This window comes from Corvus cornix, chromosome 1A, assembly GCF_000738735.6.
Source record: "Corvus cornix cornix isolate S_Up_H32 chromosome 1A, ASM73873v5, whole genome shotgun sequence".
NCBI lineage: Eukaryota > Metazoa > Chordata > Aves > Passeriformes > Corvidae > Corvus > Corvus cornix.
In genome coordinates, this window is record NC_047057.1 from 46,760,175 (window position 1) to 46,777,729 (window position 17,555).

Sequence of the window (17,555 nt, forward strand, 5' to 3'; positions counted from 1 at the left end):
TGAATTGGGATGAAAGGAAATGCTTCTTGCCCAATTCCAGTTGCTAGTGGTGCTGGCAACTCAGAAACTTCATTACTCTTTAACAGGCCAGCACAAGAGTGGGGATTTTTCGCTCTCTAAAAGGCCTTTCCCAAAGATCCACCAGAGAGAGGCATTTCTCAGATGAAGAAACCCCTGGACCTTCTGCTGAGAGCTGCATCTCTAAGTTTTTGTGCACTTAAGCCACAAGAATAAGTCAAACTGAACTTTGTCTGCAGTTATGCTCAACCTCCCCCTACCAAAAGTCACTCTGACTCAAGGAGTAGCTGGAAATGGTAAAGAGATTCTGCTAGGTTGTCCCTGGAGAACTGCACTCTGCAGTTATGACTGTAAACGCTGTAGTCTTAGACAGTCAACAAATATTAATTATACACATGCAGTTATGAACATCTTGGCTTCAGTTACAGACCAGTTTTGTTCAATAAGTGACTGAATATTAGCAAAGCCTATCAATCCATTTTCAGACAGATTGCTGTGCAGATTGTTGTAGTAATCAAGCTATTAATTTTTGTCTTTTCTATTTTTCCAGTAAAGAAGTCTGCCAAGCTACAGATATCATAATGTGTCCTATATGTGATAAATACTGCCCCTTCATGAGGTTGTCAGACAGCTGCATTTATGCCAAGGTATGTTTTAGGCTATGCAAATCGAGGTGCTTCCTGATAAAAGCATGAATTTTGCCTTTTGCATTTGTCTTCAGTGAGCTTGGGTAGATAAAATCTTGAAAGGACAGATCAAGTTCAGCCAACATTAACATTGTCTTTCACCAATACTTAGTTTGGGTTGTAAAACATTTGAATGCTATTTGCACTTAGAGATTCAGCAGCCTTGGAGGTCGTGTCCTAGAGCTATGTGTTATGGTGTCCTTGACATCAGTCTTTGTCTTCTCATCCATTCTATGTATGTGGCTCCATAACATTAATGCTTTGGGTCTGAAATGATGCTCACACCTGGTGTTGGCAGGGGTCAGTCCCAGGCCAGGATGGCAAATAGTCCTGTCAATTCACAGGTGGATTTCACGTGTCAAGGGAAGGATCCTCAGGATTTTCAGGCCAGCTAAACTCATGATCACATTAATTTTAGTAGGTGAAAATAGAAAATAAAGGCTTATTATCACAAATTGATCACATTATTAATATATCTTTCAGGTAACCCACCTTTTTGACAATGGAGCTACTGTCTTTTTTGCTGTTTTCATGGCAGTCTGGGGTAAGTTTTCATTTTGATATTAAGTAATTGCACCATCTTTTTCTTAAAGGTTGTGATACAACATAGGCCTTTTTATTTTCCAGCACACTTTTTTTTCTGACACTAAGAATATAGGCTTGAGACTTTTCTGTTTCTGCAAAACGAAGATGGAATTGGTTGAGCCAAATTTTTATTTGATAATAATTTTAATTTAAACAAAAACATGAATGCAGTTATGTAGTGTCTATGTAGATTATATATATAATTCTGTGGAGATTTCTAACCATTTTTAAATCCGTTGGTACTAAGGCCTTCTCTCTACTACTGCTCAGGGCTTCTCTTACCTTAGGGCAGCTCAATTTAGTGTCAGTATTAAAATGAGGTGTGTATTGTTTCCCCACCTTGCAGAAAGGCAGTAAAACTTAAAGCCATGTAAGCTGGTTGCAGTTAAAGCAAACTCTGATGAAATAAATAAAAGATTTCATTGAATGGTAAATTGATCCGAGTGTGGTCTAACTGTTGCTATGGAGGCTGAATTTTGCCCATAGAAATGTTTTATTTTTGGCTCAACTATTTTCCCTACTATGTCATGTAGGCAGAATTGAAGGCAAGTAGAATCAGTAATTTCTGTCAGCAGAAAAAATTATTTCAAACGGTCCCTAAACGTGCCCAGGCTCTTAGCTGCTACCAAGCCATTCTGGGAGAAGGTTAACAGCTATAGAAAATGGCTTAATGAGGTGACACAAAACCAGAATCCATCTCACAGCTCCAGGTCCTTGAGCTATCTGGATTTGGTCATGGTTCTCCTGTTCTTACTCACACATCTCCAACTGCTTTGGAAAAGTGTCCACGTAATTTTTATAATCTTCATTTTAAACTGCAAATCTCTTTACTGAACCACAAGAAATATCCAGGAGGCAACATAAGAACCACCAGGACAACATAGATTAGCCTACCTGTCTATCTCTGTTCCTTCCTCCAAAACTCCAGTTTTGTCTTATTTAACTAATTAAATTAGGTTGTATACCAATCAAGCCTATTTATGCCTATTTCATGTAATACTGACAATATTAAGATATTGCAAATCACATTTAGGAAGAATCTACAGGTCATACAGATTTTATGTATCTGCCTGATAATTCATCTTTGTTTTAGAGCTACATAGAGCTAAGAATCACCAAAAATTTCTAGGCCTTAAAGAGTCCTTTTAGATGTTTACTCAGCTTTTCCAATATCCTTCTCCATGTGTTCACTGAAGTTGAGAATTTCCAAGACAGTGTACAGTCAGGGACACCTCTAGGTAGGAAAAGTGATGGGTTAACACTGCTGAACATTTATGTCAGTGTTCCCAGCTGCTGGTGAGCATGTCTTTGGAGTGCAGATTTTTGCAGCAGTGCTTTTGTTCCTTCTTAACAACAACAGTGCTTTCAGAAAACAGCTGTGCTCACAGCATGGCTTCTGTGTCTTAGCAGGGCCCAGATCCAGGCTGTAGGAAAAGCAACTCTAGGTGAGGGGAGGCCCTCACAGAGGTAACCATGCCCAGTCCTGCCTTGCGGTCGCTGCCTTTGAGGAGACTGAGGAGGCTGAACATGCCTGCCTACAAAATGTTGTAGCCCCTCTCTCTTTCCTCTCTTTAGTCAACTCTGGTTGACTCTCACGCATCTCACTCTGGTTAGCCTCTCCTTCCTCCCCCTCCCTCAGCATCACTGTCAGACTCCCAGACCCAATTCCCTCCAGCAATCTCTACACCAGCCTGCCAGGACTGAGAAATGCACTGCCCACCCATGCATCTACAGCACCTAAGGCCACAGTGAGATAAGAAAAAATACAATAGAAGCTGCCCCCTGCATGATTTGGCTACTGGAGAAGAGACTATAGGACAGCAGCTGGTGTGAGAGCTTTCGCCACCACTTTTGTTGGCTTACACTGTACTTGTGAGCTGGCTGCCAAGAGGGAGGGAGGGGCAGCACCAGGAGGAGGTGTGAGTGTAAGGTGTGGTTTGGGGAATGGGGCAATCCTATGGCTCCGCACAAACCGTACTTCCTTAAAGACGACTTTGCAGAGAAAACAGTGAGATTGTGGAGGTATTTTACATGCAGATAGGGCTAAAGCAACATTCGAATAAGGGAAGTCACACTTTCCAGGGATTTTCTGGTACTGTATTTAGGAGTTGGCTTACTGCCTGTGTTAAATGGGTTTTCAGTCTGCAACAGGCCTATTGGCAGCTGTAGGCCTTGCCATCATCACAGTAAATCATAGAGGAAGAGAAGAATCAATGAGAGTAGTTTGGTTGTGGAAATGCTTTTGCTGTCAGCATGAAACAACTGGCAACCACATAAAATATTGGCTGTGAAAAGTTCAGCCTTCCAGATGATCCAGTTTGACAGACACTAACATATTAAATAATTATGGCAGAGCTTTCATAAAAAGAGAACAAAAGAAAAAAAAAGGCAGATAGAACTGTGCTACCTCTTTAGCCAGAGTTTACACACTGTTTTATTATTATCCAAAGTATTTTCTTCACTGTCTTTAGATCCATTAGTAAGCTCCCATCTCGAGAGAGAAGCCTCAGCCATTTGCTTGGGAGCTTCAAAACCAGGTGTGGCTAGATTGGTCTTTCCATGAAGAGGTGATCTGTATGGTGCTTTCCTCCTTTTACTCTAAAGACCTCTTTAGTTGATGAATTAAGCGGTTTGCTCCCATTTTAAATATAAATAAAATGCATCTCCAAGTGATGAGCAAACTGCTGTGGCCAGGCTGCAGAGAGGAATTACCATGACAAATACCAGCAGGGGCTGCTTGATTTGTGGAGCAGCAATGAGCCTGACTGTAGGGCACTGAAGCTCAGGGACCCATCTTTTATAATGCTTCATTGTGGCATGAGTGAGACCCATCAAAGGTTGGAATTGTTAAGTGCACCAGAAGATATTGGAATAGAAATACACTTTTCTTCAAAAAATATATTGACCCTCCACCTCACTTATTTAATTTCTGCCTGGTGTAAGCAAAGAAGTAAAAATAATTGATGCAATAGAAAAAAAGTATGGTACTTACCAAAGTATATCTGACAGCCATATGACTTAAAGCAACTTTCATTTTTAACTGATGTATCAAAAGACAAAAGGTAGCTTCCCTTCAGTGCACTTCAGGAATTCATTAGTAGTTTGTATAAGGTTTTCGGTATTGAAGGTTTTGTTGAAAGGAAATACCCTTTCAAACTGATTGAATCTATAAATCTCTGTGGTTTATAGGAAGAAGTAAATCCCTGTAATCACCAACAGTTTTAAAGATTTTTTTATTGGTGAACAGATCGTCATTGGTGCTCATTGAGATGTGATCATCTCAGAAGCTGGAAAATAATTTTTTCTTTTAAGAATCTCTAGTCTTGATGACATTTTCCAGATGTTCAAAGCTTTCAAAAATAGGGAAACAATATCATATTTTGTGTTTCTGTGCTAGGGGGAAACACCTACACTTTGTTCTTTATATATGCCTTGAGAAATGTTGGGCTCTAGGATAAAGTAGCTCCCATACCTAAGAAAAGTTCCTCTCTTTTTACTGCCTAAATGAGATTCTTACCAAAAACAGAAAATGAGAGAAAGATCTCAATTCAAAATAAATGTAGACATTCAAAGTGAAGGAAAAAAGTAATTCTCATTAGAAAAATCTAGGTAAATTTGACACTCAATTGACTGTCACCATGTTTCAATAAAGCCAGATGGAATTGTAGATTTTGCTTTTCAAATTGAGGTACTGGGGAAACCTGTTGCAAAGATATTACTGTCTAGATGTTTCCTGAAGGTCTATAGCAAAATTCTGTAACTTTTCAATAGGAAAGTCCAGCTAATTATCATTTCTAAAGCATTGCTGGAGACAGGGTAGGCTGGTGGTAGCTTCTCTCCGTGCACATCTTTGGGGGACTAAGGGATGCAAGAAAAATCCTTTTTGAAATTTCTTCCTGTGTAGAATGTTTCCTTTGATAAAGGAAGTAGCTTTAGAACACTTACTGAAAGGCAAGATTGGGAGGAGAAAAAGAGGCCTGGCATGAAGAGTTTAACACTTTTTTCAAGCAGTAAGAAATGCCAACATAAAACAATTTTTTTTTGTATGTATCTTTTAGTCTAATAAAAGATATTACTTTCCTACAAATCTTGCCTCTAGCATAAAACATTCACATTGATCTGCTCTCTGAGGAGATAGAAGTTAAGGATGTTCTTCAGCAATACTCCTGGTTTATAGAATATATTCTAGGAGTCAGGATGGATATATTAAATGGTGCTCTGAAATACAGTAGAGAGAGGATTTCTGAGAGAAGGTCAGGATAAAGCTATTTGCTACAAGAGGCCATTTGCATTATGAGATAAGATCACAACTTGTTACAAAAGCATCTGAGGAAATGATGTTAAGACAGCTGTTTGTACAAGTGGATATTGAGGACTCAGCTGCAAGGTTGAGCTCTGAAGTAGTACAAACATAGTACAGCAAAAGTTAATAAAAGATCTGGGAGCTAAGGCCAATGAGAAATTCAAAATTGCAAGCAGGAATTTTGGAGAAAACTCAGTATCTGATTTAAGCACACAAATGGGAAAATGCAACTGTGTCCTACTGAATGTCAAAGTCAGAAAAGAATGCTGAAGTTTGTATAGAGTATTAGTAGTTAAAATTACAATTAGAAAATAAGCAGAGAAATTTGAAAATGCAGTATTTTTAGAAGACATCAATAGTACAGTGAATCAATCAAAGATGGTTATTTATAGCACATTTTAAAATATCTAGCAAGGGAAAACTTCGTACTGACCTGAATAGAGGGAGGAAAGTGTAACACAGTGAAAGCTAAAACAGCACTGTACAGAACATCACATTTGCTACTTAACAATTAGAAAATAACTTTCTAAAGGAGCTTCAGGAACTGCACATGCTTACTCTGACAGGTGCTAAATATGCTAAACATAATATGTATAAATTCCTCACTCCAGGTGTGGGAAAAACAAGAAAGAAAATAAGTATTGTTCAACAAAGATGTATCTGAGAGGTTTGTGCCCGGAACTCAAACACCTACTGGAGTTCTGCTGCCAGCAGCTTTTTGGAATGGAATCAGGCTTCTTTCTCCTAGGTTTCCAAAAAGTGCAGGACTACTTGTTAAGCCTGTACAAAATAATTCAATATGAGCTGATAGGACAGAAGCAGTTCTACCAGAAAAAAAAATCAAGGAATGAACCTTGTGGTGGTTCAGCAGCAGCGGAGCCTCATTAGCACTTAACTAGTTTTGCTGATCACAACAAATCATACTGCAGTTATTACAAACATTTATAGAAACATTAGTCTCATGGCTCTTTATTAGACTAAAATCAAAGTGGTTGTTACTTGGTGTAACACAATTCCAGCTTTCAGAAAAAGATTTACATGATATATGAAAATGCCATCAAACCAAATATTTGCTTCCTTACACATGCTTTTGATACCTTACCTTGTCTGCTTGTAGTGTTCATTTCCTAAATATACCTTAGCTGCACTGGGTAGTACAATAAAACATAATTCTTACTGTCTAAAAATTAACTTTTGCCAAACTTATGGCAGTACTCAGTATCATGTCCCATTTTTATTAATATGCTGCAGTAGGGCAAACAGATCATTAAGGAGGTGCTTTTATGACTGGATGTGGAGCATATTGCCAGACTACTGTGACACTGTTACAGCTGATACTGTGCTAGCTCATGAACAAAGAGGTTTATGTTCTCTGGTTATCAATCTGCTGCTTTTCAGTGAGCAATAAAGGAAAGAGCCAAATTTCACAGTGGGAGAGGAAGCCTGTCCATTGATTTCTGTTAGCTTTAGGTAGTTTCTACATCCTTTACACAAAATAAATGTTTAAAACCCCTGTAACTATAAACAGGCTGAGTATTAATCTTCAGATTATGAGCATATTATGTTATTACTGTTTCCTTGATTGTTCTTTCCATCACAAAATGGAAGCACAATTGTCATGTCAAAGGGGGAATTTCCTCAAATCCTTTATATTCGATTGGTCTGTCAGCACTGCAGAAAAGCCAATACCTTTGTGTCTGATTACTCTGTCCTGTAAGGGTGACTCTCCACTGAGCTGCCCACTGGATTAGAGGATGGTTTGACTGACTTGTTCAGGGACACAAACCGACAACAGAAGGGAGATCCCCTCCCGGGTCTTCACGCTTTTATTCAAGTGTGTTGCCCTCTGCTGGCAACTGCCAGCGCCCTTGAAGGACATACACCAACAGTTGAGGGGATAGTGCTCTTTATTAGTACCCACACTGAGAGTAGAAAACTGTGACAGGTTAAAGTTCAGAGATTGACAGTGATAGTATCTGACTGCAAAAATCTGTTCAAAGCAATATCTAGACAAGCTGTAATCATCAATCAAACCTAGCTCGAGATGATCATCAGCAAGCACAGCATACAGTTCTTACCCAATAGGCATTCCTTTGGGGGAGGTGACAGGTTCAGCCTGTCCCCTGATCCCAGAAGTTACGATGGAATCTTCTCTAACTTTTCACCATTCTTAGCTTACTTTTATACTACTTGTTTACATTTAGGTGGAGCTTGAGTGACCCTAATGATACATACCTTTGTTATTGATAGGTGTAAAATTCTCTCACTTCTCTCTTAAGGATATAGTCAATAAAATATGGAGTGCATGCCCATGCATGAGTGAGGGGTGGTCGTACCTTGAAGGCAGGTAACTTCGGGATGGAGGCGTGTGTTAATATTACAGTTAGGTTTTAATGAACCAAGTTCATCCAAGGAGAATGATTTCACCACAGTTACTGGCTCAGCAACAAGACATCTTCTCCTGCCTCCCCTGACTGACAGATGCTATGCAGTTTTATCGGCTGCAAAGGAACATCAAGTTCCCCTCCCTGCAAGGGTTACATCAGAGCCTGACCTCTGAGTCTCCTTTCTGCTCCACCCTCCATTCCATTCCCCTTAGCAGGTGCTTAAGTTTGCAGATTGGGTATGTGGGGAGTCATGGGGGAATAGGTTTCGGGCATGCCAACCACATTCCATCCAGGGAGCAGCAACTGTATTTTACCCTGTAGTGTCCATCCTGTTCTAACTTCTGTTAGAACGCAAATATAACCTTCCAGCTTTCTCTAATTTTACTCCCAGTCATCTTCCCATAGCAGTCATGTGCAGGCCTGTTAATCTATCTTGAACTCAATCAATAAGGGCTGTACTACAAAATGTTTATTATCAGATATAAATGCCACACCACATATACAAACTCACATAGTGTAAAAAAAAGGGGTTGGATTAAAAAGGTGTAAACAAGTTCCCATTTCCCCACTAGTACTCAACAGATTTTCATATGCACTGGACTGTGCTTCCTGTGGCTTCTGGTTTCTGTGTAATGTAAATGGTCTTCAAAGAAAGAAAGTTACTGCTTAATATACAACAGCCCCAAGTAACCTTTAGCTTCATCAGAAATTTGCTTTATTTAGCAGTGACGATTCATAGGAACAATTATATTCTTTGAGAGCCCTCACTTGGTTGGTTATAAATTAAACATTCTCATTTAGCACCAAATGAAATCTCTAAAGCCTCAATCACACTTGAAGCAAGCAAGCTAATCCTTAGAAAGCAATGCTTTTTGAAAGAAGTTTAGATCATCAGCATGATTTGCTGTTCAAAGGAACCTACTTATGCAAAGAAAAGAAAATAATGTAACAGCTTCATTCAACAGTTCTGTGATAGTCATTAACATTTTCTTGACTTAAAAACAGTTTTCTATCTTTTTTCTACTTGCTCTAGCTACTGTTTTTCTGGAGTTTTGGAAGAGAAGGCGAGCAGTAATTGCTTATGATTGGGACTTGATAGACTGGGAAGAAGAAGAGGTTTGTATAAAAACATGTACTCCTTCATCTTTAATACAAAATTATTTGGTTGAAAATGTATGGTTTCATTTTGCATTTATTTTCAGTTCATTCTTTAAATCTTTATAAACTATGAAATAAGGATTTTTCTTCTCAGATGTTTCCTCTGGAATATAAAGAAACTTTCTCCAGGCTAAACTATTCTCCTTTTTCACACTTTTGGTAATCTAAATTAATTTGAGACATTTCGGGGGGAAAATGCACTATGGGAGAAATGCATTTTTATTTTGGAAGCTGGAAATTCTTGACATCTCAGGGTACCAAGAATTTTGGCAAATTAGCTTTTTATCTATTCTTTTAGTTTGTCACTGAGAGTATTGATGAAGAGAAAGCCTTTTGAGGCTTGTACCAGCTTCTGAACATTCAGGTGCTGGTTATCTAAGTGCTATGGAGAGAGAGAGATAAAGAGAGAGGGAGAGAGGACTTAATTCATTCTATGTTGGTACAGGAAATCCCCTTAGGGAAGAAACTAAACTGCAGAAAATAGCCTTATCCTTTTCCTCTGGTGGTCACTGGAAAGAAACCATATGCTCTTGGGACTGAGAACTGAGGTCTAAATAGAACAAGAAGGTTTTATTATGCAGGAGAAAAGCAAGATTCAGTGAGTGTTGCAGAAAAAGTGCTCTTCAAGTGGGATTTGGACATATAGGTGTCTACAAATCTGCTCTCCTTACTCTACAGAAGCTCTTGGACAGCAGCTCCTGGAGAGATGGTAAGAGGCTGCTGCAGTGGTCTCAATGCAGTAGAACTTCTACATTGCTGCTTTGGTGGAAGATTTTCTTTTTTATCAATCTTGCCAGCAGAGAAACAGACTTCTGAGTTACGGGATTTTTGTCTGTATGAGGCAAAACAGTTCAATGAGGCCATGAAATGGTGCGATTGCTGGTAGGATTTTCTTTTAAATGCTTAATTGCTAAGAAAATAACCCAAGAACATAACATGAGTAACTTACACAACTGGAAATTGCTTTCTTTATAACAACAGGAACATTGTTACCTGTGCACACATGCAGTCTGTTCTTGCTCACACCTCAGGACTACCATCATATATATAGGAAATACTCTAATACTGATTCAGCTGTTCTGAGATTAGCAGCCTGCTCTTGCCAACGCTGGCAAGTCACAGAGGGACTGAGATAGCCCTGCCTGAGGTTCACATAGTGGTCAGGATTGACCTGCAGGGATCATGTCTTCTCATGGCTAGTTGCAAAAAAGCCACTGCTGCCGCTGCTGGCAGCTAAGGCAGAAGACAGCTTCCCCAAATTGCAATTTCCAAGTGACAATTACAGCTCCCTCTATGTCCCTGGAATCAGAAGGAGCCTTTAACAAAATACAAAAGTACAGTATGAGACCCTCTTTATGTTTTTCCCAGGAAGCCTGGTCTTGCAGATGTTTATAGTTGGGGATGTTATAGATCTTCATCTTTCACCACTTAACCTACCTGGATTTGGGATTATGCTGGTTTATAAAGCCATCCACCTGAATCTTCTATGATCAGTTCATTTACAAATATTGAATTTCCTGGTAAGGTTGTCCTTAAGTGACACTTTGCTTTTTTTTTTGTAAGATATGTTTATATTCCTCTGGCAGATTATTTCAGTTTGGCCTGCAGGATGATATTTGCATGTTAGTAATTTTCAGAGGATACCTGCTCCCTGTTGCTATCAGCTGGTCTTTTATTCTCACACAAGGGTTTTTCCAGTAAGCTCGGTCAACAAGACTTGTGTCAGATGTAGTGGTGATTGTACCTGCTCCAGAGCTACCAGAGCTGTTCAGTGCACCTCCTTACAGTTCTAGAGGGAGTCTCATAAGTCTCTACAGCAGGAGGTAGAAGTTTTTTCTGAAGTATGTTGTACCTTTCTCAAATAAGAGGTTAAAGATGCTCATAGGAACTCATAGGAACTCAGCAGGCTGCTTCTCAAAGATTTGTGTGGCCAGTCATTAGAACATCAGTATCTCATTGGCATTTCAGGCATCAGTTCCTCCTTTGTTCACCATTCAATGGGATCCAAAGAGTAGGAGCTGACTGGCTCCCAGAGGAATCTTCTCTGAAGATGCTACAGCCACCATTCCCCACACCTACTGTACAGCTCAAGCATGTCCCTGCTTCAGGGTCAGCTCAATGGGCCACTGCTCCCTCTGCTTGAGCATCTAATGCTGCACTTTTCCATTGGAACTGCACTTTTGCCCTGAGAAAGTCAGAGTTTGGAAGCAAGTGTTCCAGATGAAGAAGCATTGAGATCATTTCCCTGCTCTGTGGTTCAAAGCCCACCTCTTCACTTTGCCATTATCTTCACCTGCAAACCACAGGCTTTGCATGGAGACTTACTTCTGGGGGTGCTATAATTGTGATCAAGATTCAAATTTTCAATCTACAAATCCTTTTTCTACATCTGGAATATAGAGAACAATATTCTTGGACTAGGAAGAACTTCAGTAATTGACCTGTTGAAGGATTAGATAACTCTTGGAAAAAAAATGGAGAAATTTCACAAAGAAATTTAGAGTAGCTCTTCTAGAGCAAAAATATCTGGTCTAAGGCAATGCACATTAATCCATATTTGATACTCCAGAAATCAATATGATTTCTCTTATGAAAAAGTTGGAATTATCCATGTGTGAGAAGTGGGAAGGAAGGAGAACAGTCTGTTTTATGTAGGGTGGAAAAGACTCATCCTGTGGAGTTTGATTGTGAAGTTGTACATCAGTGAGAAGTCAATGAGAATTTGGTCTCCATAAGATGAAATTTTTTCTCCTAAAAGTGCTACTTTCTAATAAAATCACTGCTAATTAGATTTCCTCTCCACTTTCCATTCAGTTATCTCTAGAAAAAATCAGCTGATTGCTTTTATTAGTTATTTCAAAGCAATCGATTAAAGAGTTCTAATTACCATTTTAAATCTCAAGCTTTTGATAATGAAGATTGTTACTTTTATTAACATTATGTGTCTAGCCTTTGCTTGCTTTAATTTTCATTGTCAAATTGAAAAATAAGGTTTTGCTACAGAGGGAAATTCATTAATTCCTACCAACAGTACGCTGAAAAAAAAAAAATTTATAAGACTTCCTATCACTTTGTTATCACCTTCCTGTTCCAAATGGAGAGACAAATAAATGAAACAATGAAGATGATGGAAAGGAGAATTGCACTTATTCAGATATGCAACCTTGTGAATTCCTCCCCACTTTAGATTCTCATCCAAGAAAGGCATACAGTAACCCCTGCAATGTTCAGGCCCCTCAGTCTGGGGACATGAACTGAATGTGTTCTGGCTCTTTCAACCCTACGTATCTGGGGTTCCTGTTCTTGTAAACCAGGTGCAACATGGGAGACATGGACAGCAACTGGGTCTTGGGTGGGCACGCCACAAGAAACCAAATGCACACAGTTCCTGGCACTCCCAGATGAAATCAGGCTTCTGTTGCTATTTGTAGCACATTTTTTTCTTTTTCTTCAGTGTCACCTTCTTTGTATCGTTAACCTCAGCCAGACACAGTACTGTTTACTTGCCCAGGCATTGCTGATTATCATTAAACAGGGACAAAGTTTCATGCCAGAGTTTCAAATTTTTTTGGAGAATATCTGTAAAAATAGCATTTGCATTATTTGCATCAACTGGAGATTGTAGGACGTGGATATGATAAGAACTTCCCTACACTTCAGATTGTAAAAAATAATCAAAACTTGGCTCAGAGAGAGGTGCAGAGAAGTAAAGGTTTCTTGCTGATGAGAAGCCAGCTGGCAGAGCCCTTGCACAATCTACAGTGTGCAATTCTCAAGAAGCCTGATTGACTGCTATCACACTCTGTCCTTTTTCATGCCCCTGGGCACACAGGAATGCTCTACCTACATTGTTCCTTTTACCAGATTACCGTCTGCTCAGCCTCCTTCAGCCCTGATAGGGCAGGAACAGCTTGAGCAAAATAGAATAAGAACAAGGTATTACCCTGCCTCCACAGAAACATGCTTAGCCTTTGTGTACAGTTTCCCTCAAGCACATAATTAGTTACATTGCAGCTAGGCATACATGCCTCTTTATTTGTTTTTATAACTTGTTACCAGGTTGCTGCATGAATTCGGAAATTAACTGTGTTGAGAAAGCATCTTCAAAACTTGGAAGAAGGAGAATAAGACACAACGTTTTTCCCCCTCCTCTTCAGGGGAATTTTTTTAAAAGTATGTAGGCTTTTAGGATACCTCACTTTTATTCACATTCTAAAGATTTGTGTGAGCAGTTGACATTCACCTACTTCAATGCAGTCATTTAAGGTCTGGGCTTTTACAACTTTAGTCAGTCAGAGTTCAGTTACATGCGGTTGAAGGGTTGGAAGTGACCGAAATTTGTAAGCTGGTTCTCGTCTGCTCTCTTGTAGCCAGCTGTACCATGGAGCAGCTCTCCAGTATACAGCAGAGCACTACAAACATTGCTCTAATGTCTGCCAGCCTTTGTGAGAGTCCATCCTCCCAGCCTGGTGCTTTCTCTCACCTCTCACAGTGTCCTGGATGCCAGACTGGAGTGAGGTGGCACAGGACACGTGGCTCTTGGTGAACCGCCACATGTCAGGGCAGCGGGGTAGCGCTGCTGCAGGTGCTACTGCACCAAGGGTGAACCCTGTCTTCTGACAATGCTGTAAACAGATGTAACCAAACCTCTACCCAAGTAATCCCCAGGTTTCATTTCACAAGGGGGTTTTTAATGGCAAGGAAGGATTTTACATTGCTGCTGCTGCAAGTTGTTCCTGCTAACATGATTATGTTCCTGCCAAGTTAAGAAGTAATTGAGTAGAATTAGGTGGCATGGATTCTTCTTCAAATGCTGAGAAGCTTTTGCTGGTAATGGAAATGTAACCAAATGCCTAAGAAACAGTAATTAGGTTTGGAAAAAGGAGGTTTGGTTGTTGGGATTTGTTTTGCTTAGTTGTACAATTCCACTATCAATAGGATCACGTCAGACTGAAAAGTTCTGGGGTATCAACCTTAAAATGATTTGTCTTGCGGCCACATAGTTTTGAAAGAGCATTATTTAGAGGAATAACTAATTGGGGATTTTACTTAATACTTTCAGTATTTACTTTTATGGGTACAGTGATTTATTCTAGTTCTCATGAAGGAGACCTGATTTCCCAGCTCAGCTTTTATAGCAGCTGTGCCAGCTGCTGAATTCAAAGATGTAATTCCCCAAAACAGTGATCTGATGAAAGAGCTGAAGTTTCCTGCAGAGTTTTTCCTAGCTGTGCTGTATGTGAACATTATCTGTCTGCTCTTTAGGAGGAAATACGTCCGCAGTTTGAAGCCAAATACTCCAAGAAAGAACGAATGAACCCCATATCCGGGAAGCCAGAGCCTTATCAAGCATTTGCAGATAAATGCAGCAGACTCATCGTTTCTGCATCTGGAATATTTTTTATGGTTTGAGAACTTTTATTTATTTACCAGTTGAAAAAGAACAAAATATCATTATCTCTGCTAGCAGAGTAGGTAAATACTGGATATGACTGCTTGAAAGTGACATAAGCTTTAGCATGTTTTCTGTAGGTTGAAAATTTACATAGCAAATCACTTGAGTTTCTGTCAAGTCCTACACTGGTTCACTCTTCACTAAATCTCACAGATAGCTAATCCCTTCCTTCAAGGCTAGACCTGTAACACTGTATGTAGTTTACACATGCCAGAATAGTGACACTGTCACATTTAGGCACCAACTTCAGTTGACTGAATAGCTCACTGGTAGCCTTCCCTGTGTAGACAGTCCAGAGTGATGGGGGAAGTTGCAGAAAAAGAAGCAGTTGTTCTTTGTAAACTTCACAGAGAACCTAAATTAAGATGCCTAGAGCGCTTAATGATGTTAATACTACCTAGTTTCTCAGTGTGTTGAGGAGATAAGGAAAGAGGGTTCATGTTCTTAGTGCAGCTGAAATGGAGAAACCAATGTTCCTTGACTAAAATGTTGCATTTATCCCCTTTACAAAGTGCAAAACTAAAAGGAGCAGCAAAATCTCTCCTAACAGAGAGCTGCGTGTATTTCTGCAGAAACGCCCCCACCCTCTAATTTCAGTGAAGCAGTTGTGGGCTGTTATTCACATGACAACAGGCGTGGTAGTGCTGGTCTTGAAAACACAGTGCTGGTCTGGAATCAACAGGCTGTCACGGAATTTACTATGGCTTTTCCAGGAGAGAAGAAAATGATAGATGTGTACAGCCTCAGGAGCTGTGGAGAGCCAGGTAGCTGAGCTGACCCAGCAACAGGGCAGAGGACAGTAAGAAGCTGATGGCTTCAAAATTGCCCAAAGCAATCTAGATCAAGAAAGGCAAGAGCGTTATTGAGATGAGCTGTGCTCTGGTACGTCAGGTGATGGACACTCTGACTCAGCCCTTGAGGACACGTACTCAGGACTGCAGTCCTTGCTCAGAATTGGTACCACAACTCCGATATTTTGTGTATTTTCCTTATGTTTTTTTTCTTGAAGGGAGGCAGTATTTTACCCTATGCAAACTCAGTCATTAATCTCCTTAGAGCAGTGGTAGATCTTACTCAAAGTGCCAGAGAGAGTAGCCTTGCTCTAAATTGCATGCACTACAAATTATTGTCCCCATAACAGCCCTTGAAACAAGACAAGAATTATTTTCATTGAAGATATTTTTATTGTTGGCATAGCATGGGCTTCCAGCAAGTTAGAAGAACTTCACATTTTTGACCATTTAGATAAGAATATTTTTTTTTAATTACACCTATAAGCATAGGAGATATATGCTCACCAAACTTCAGGTTAGCACAGTTCTCAAAATTTTTCAGCATTGACTCTCGCAGTGTAGTTACTAATACAGCTTTAAACAGGTAAGTGGTTCCCTGTTAAGGAAAAGGGAAGTGGCCCTTCTTCCCCTCGACACTATACAGGGAATCCAGAGATAATCCTTCACATTCACACACACTTTCCTTTTACACCTCCACTGGGATTTTTTCAATCACTTTTGTAATGAATGTGAAAATATGAAACCAGATGGATTATCATTTGGTGTTTTCCAAGTAATTTTGTCCATTCAATTAACTTAGATATACTTCAGTTTTGATTGGTTTAAAATGGCTATGCACAACCTTGGAACACACCTCTTTTGCAAATAATTTTCTGCCTTCTACTGAGGAAACTCTTTCTCCTTGCCAAATAAGGTTGCTGATGGGTCCTGTGTCCAAGTGTCTTTGAGAGGAGTCACTCATGCTGATTCCCAACTATTTGTCCTTTAGATGGCTTGCTAAACTGTGACATAAATTGGTCATGATGGAAAACAGTTGTCATTTGGAGCCCAACTGTTGCATAAGGAACATTAAGTGACTAAGCAGCCTGGCTCAGCTGTGCCTTTCTCATTGTCACTGTCACCTTTGCTGAACGTTTCATCAGAGAAGGGCACAAGGGCAATTGAACTTGTTACCTTCTCTACATAGAAAATTTCCAGAACTGTAGGAAGAAACAGCTAGCTAGGCTAGCTTGGCAGGGTTGTTGTTGAGGCAGTGCTTACAAATGGAGACATTTGTGTGAAGTGTGAAGTCCTTCAAAGCACAGAATGCATCCCAAGTATGATACTATCAAGCTGGGACATAAGCTTGAGACTAGCCTTTGCACATCATGTGCAGATAAGGAAAATTTCTAATTCCCAGAGCTGGCAACACTGTCTCCCACATTAATGTTAAGGAAGAGGAACATTTTCAAGAAAATGTTTAAAACTAAAAATTATTTTAATATTATTTCACCTATATTTTTCCCTATGATAAATAAAAAGAACTTAAAAATAAGAAAAATCATCATGTTGAAACCTTTCTTTGGAATCAAAAGGAATGCATTTTTAAAGTCTTTCATTTCATTTAATTTTCAGAGTTTCAGGGAGAAAGTCACTCCTGTTCCACTGCAAGTTTTCAGGTTCTTCTCACTGTTTTTTTCTTCCTTTAGATCTGTGTGGTGATTGCTGCTGTTTTCGGCATTGTTATTTACCGTGTTGTGACTGTCAGCACTTTTGCTGCCTTTAAGTGGGCTTTAATCAGGAATAACTCTCAGGTTGCAACTACAGGGACTGCAGTGTGCATCAACTTTTGCATCATCATGCTACTGAATGTGGTGAGTAAAATTAACACATCTGAAGTTATACCTGAGCCACCAGAGCAGTAGATATCTCAGTCAGCAGACAACTAAATGCTTTCACTTCCTTTTTCAGCAGGAGTGGAGTGCCTGGCTAAGCCAGACATTGAATTATTGTTTATGGACATCGTTCACTATTTATATGTAGTGCAATTCCAAGCCCAAAATACTATGTAAAACATGTTTGAATATTCTGAAAATATTTTAGGGAGACATGATCATACTCCTGCTTTATCCTTTGCCACTTCTTTTCCTTTTATATGTTCGCAGTTTTCAGTCCACTTCATTAATATTC

The 17,555-nt window shown here is 39.6% G+C and overlaps 1 protein-coding gene across 7 annotated transcripts in view; it reads left to right on the plus strand.

Moving 5' to 3' along the window:
* Window positions 1–17,555, plus strand: part of ANO4 (anoctamin 4) — a 177,785-nt gene that overhangs the window by 134,137 nt on the left and 26,093 nt on the right. For all 7 annotated transcript variants that reach the window (XM_010410747.4, XM_039570997.1, XM_039570998.1 and 4 more), the window contains 5 exons: window positions 569–665; window positions 1,188–1,248; window positions 9,013–9,095; window positions 14,403–14,543; window positions 17,075–17,239. In XM_010410747.4, coding sequence (XP_010409049.1) covers window positions 569–665; window positions 1,188–1,248; window positions 9,013–9,095; window positions 14,403–14,543; window positions 17,075–17,239 — 547 coding nt within the window. The remainder of the gene's footprint in view (window positions 1–568; window positions 666–1,187; window positions 1,249–9,012; window positions 9,096–14,402; window positions 14,544–17,074; window positions 17,240–17,555) is intronic.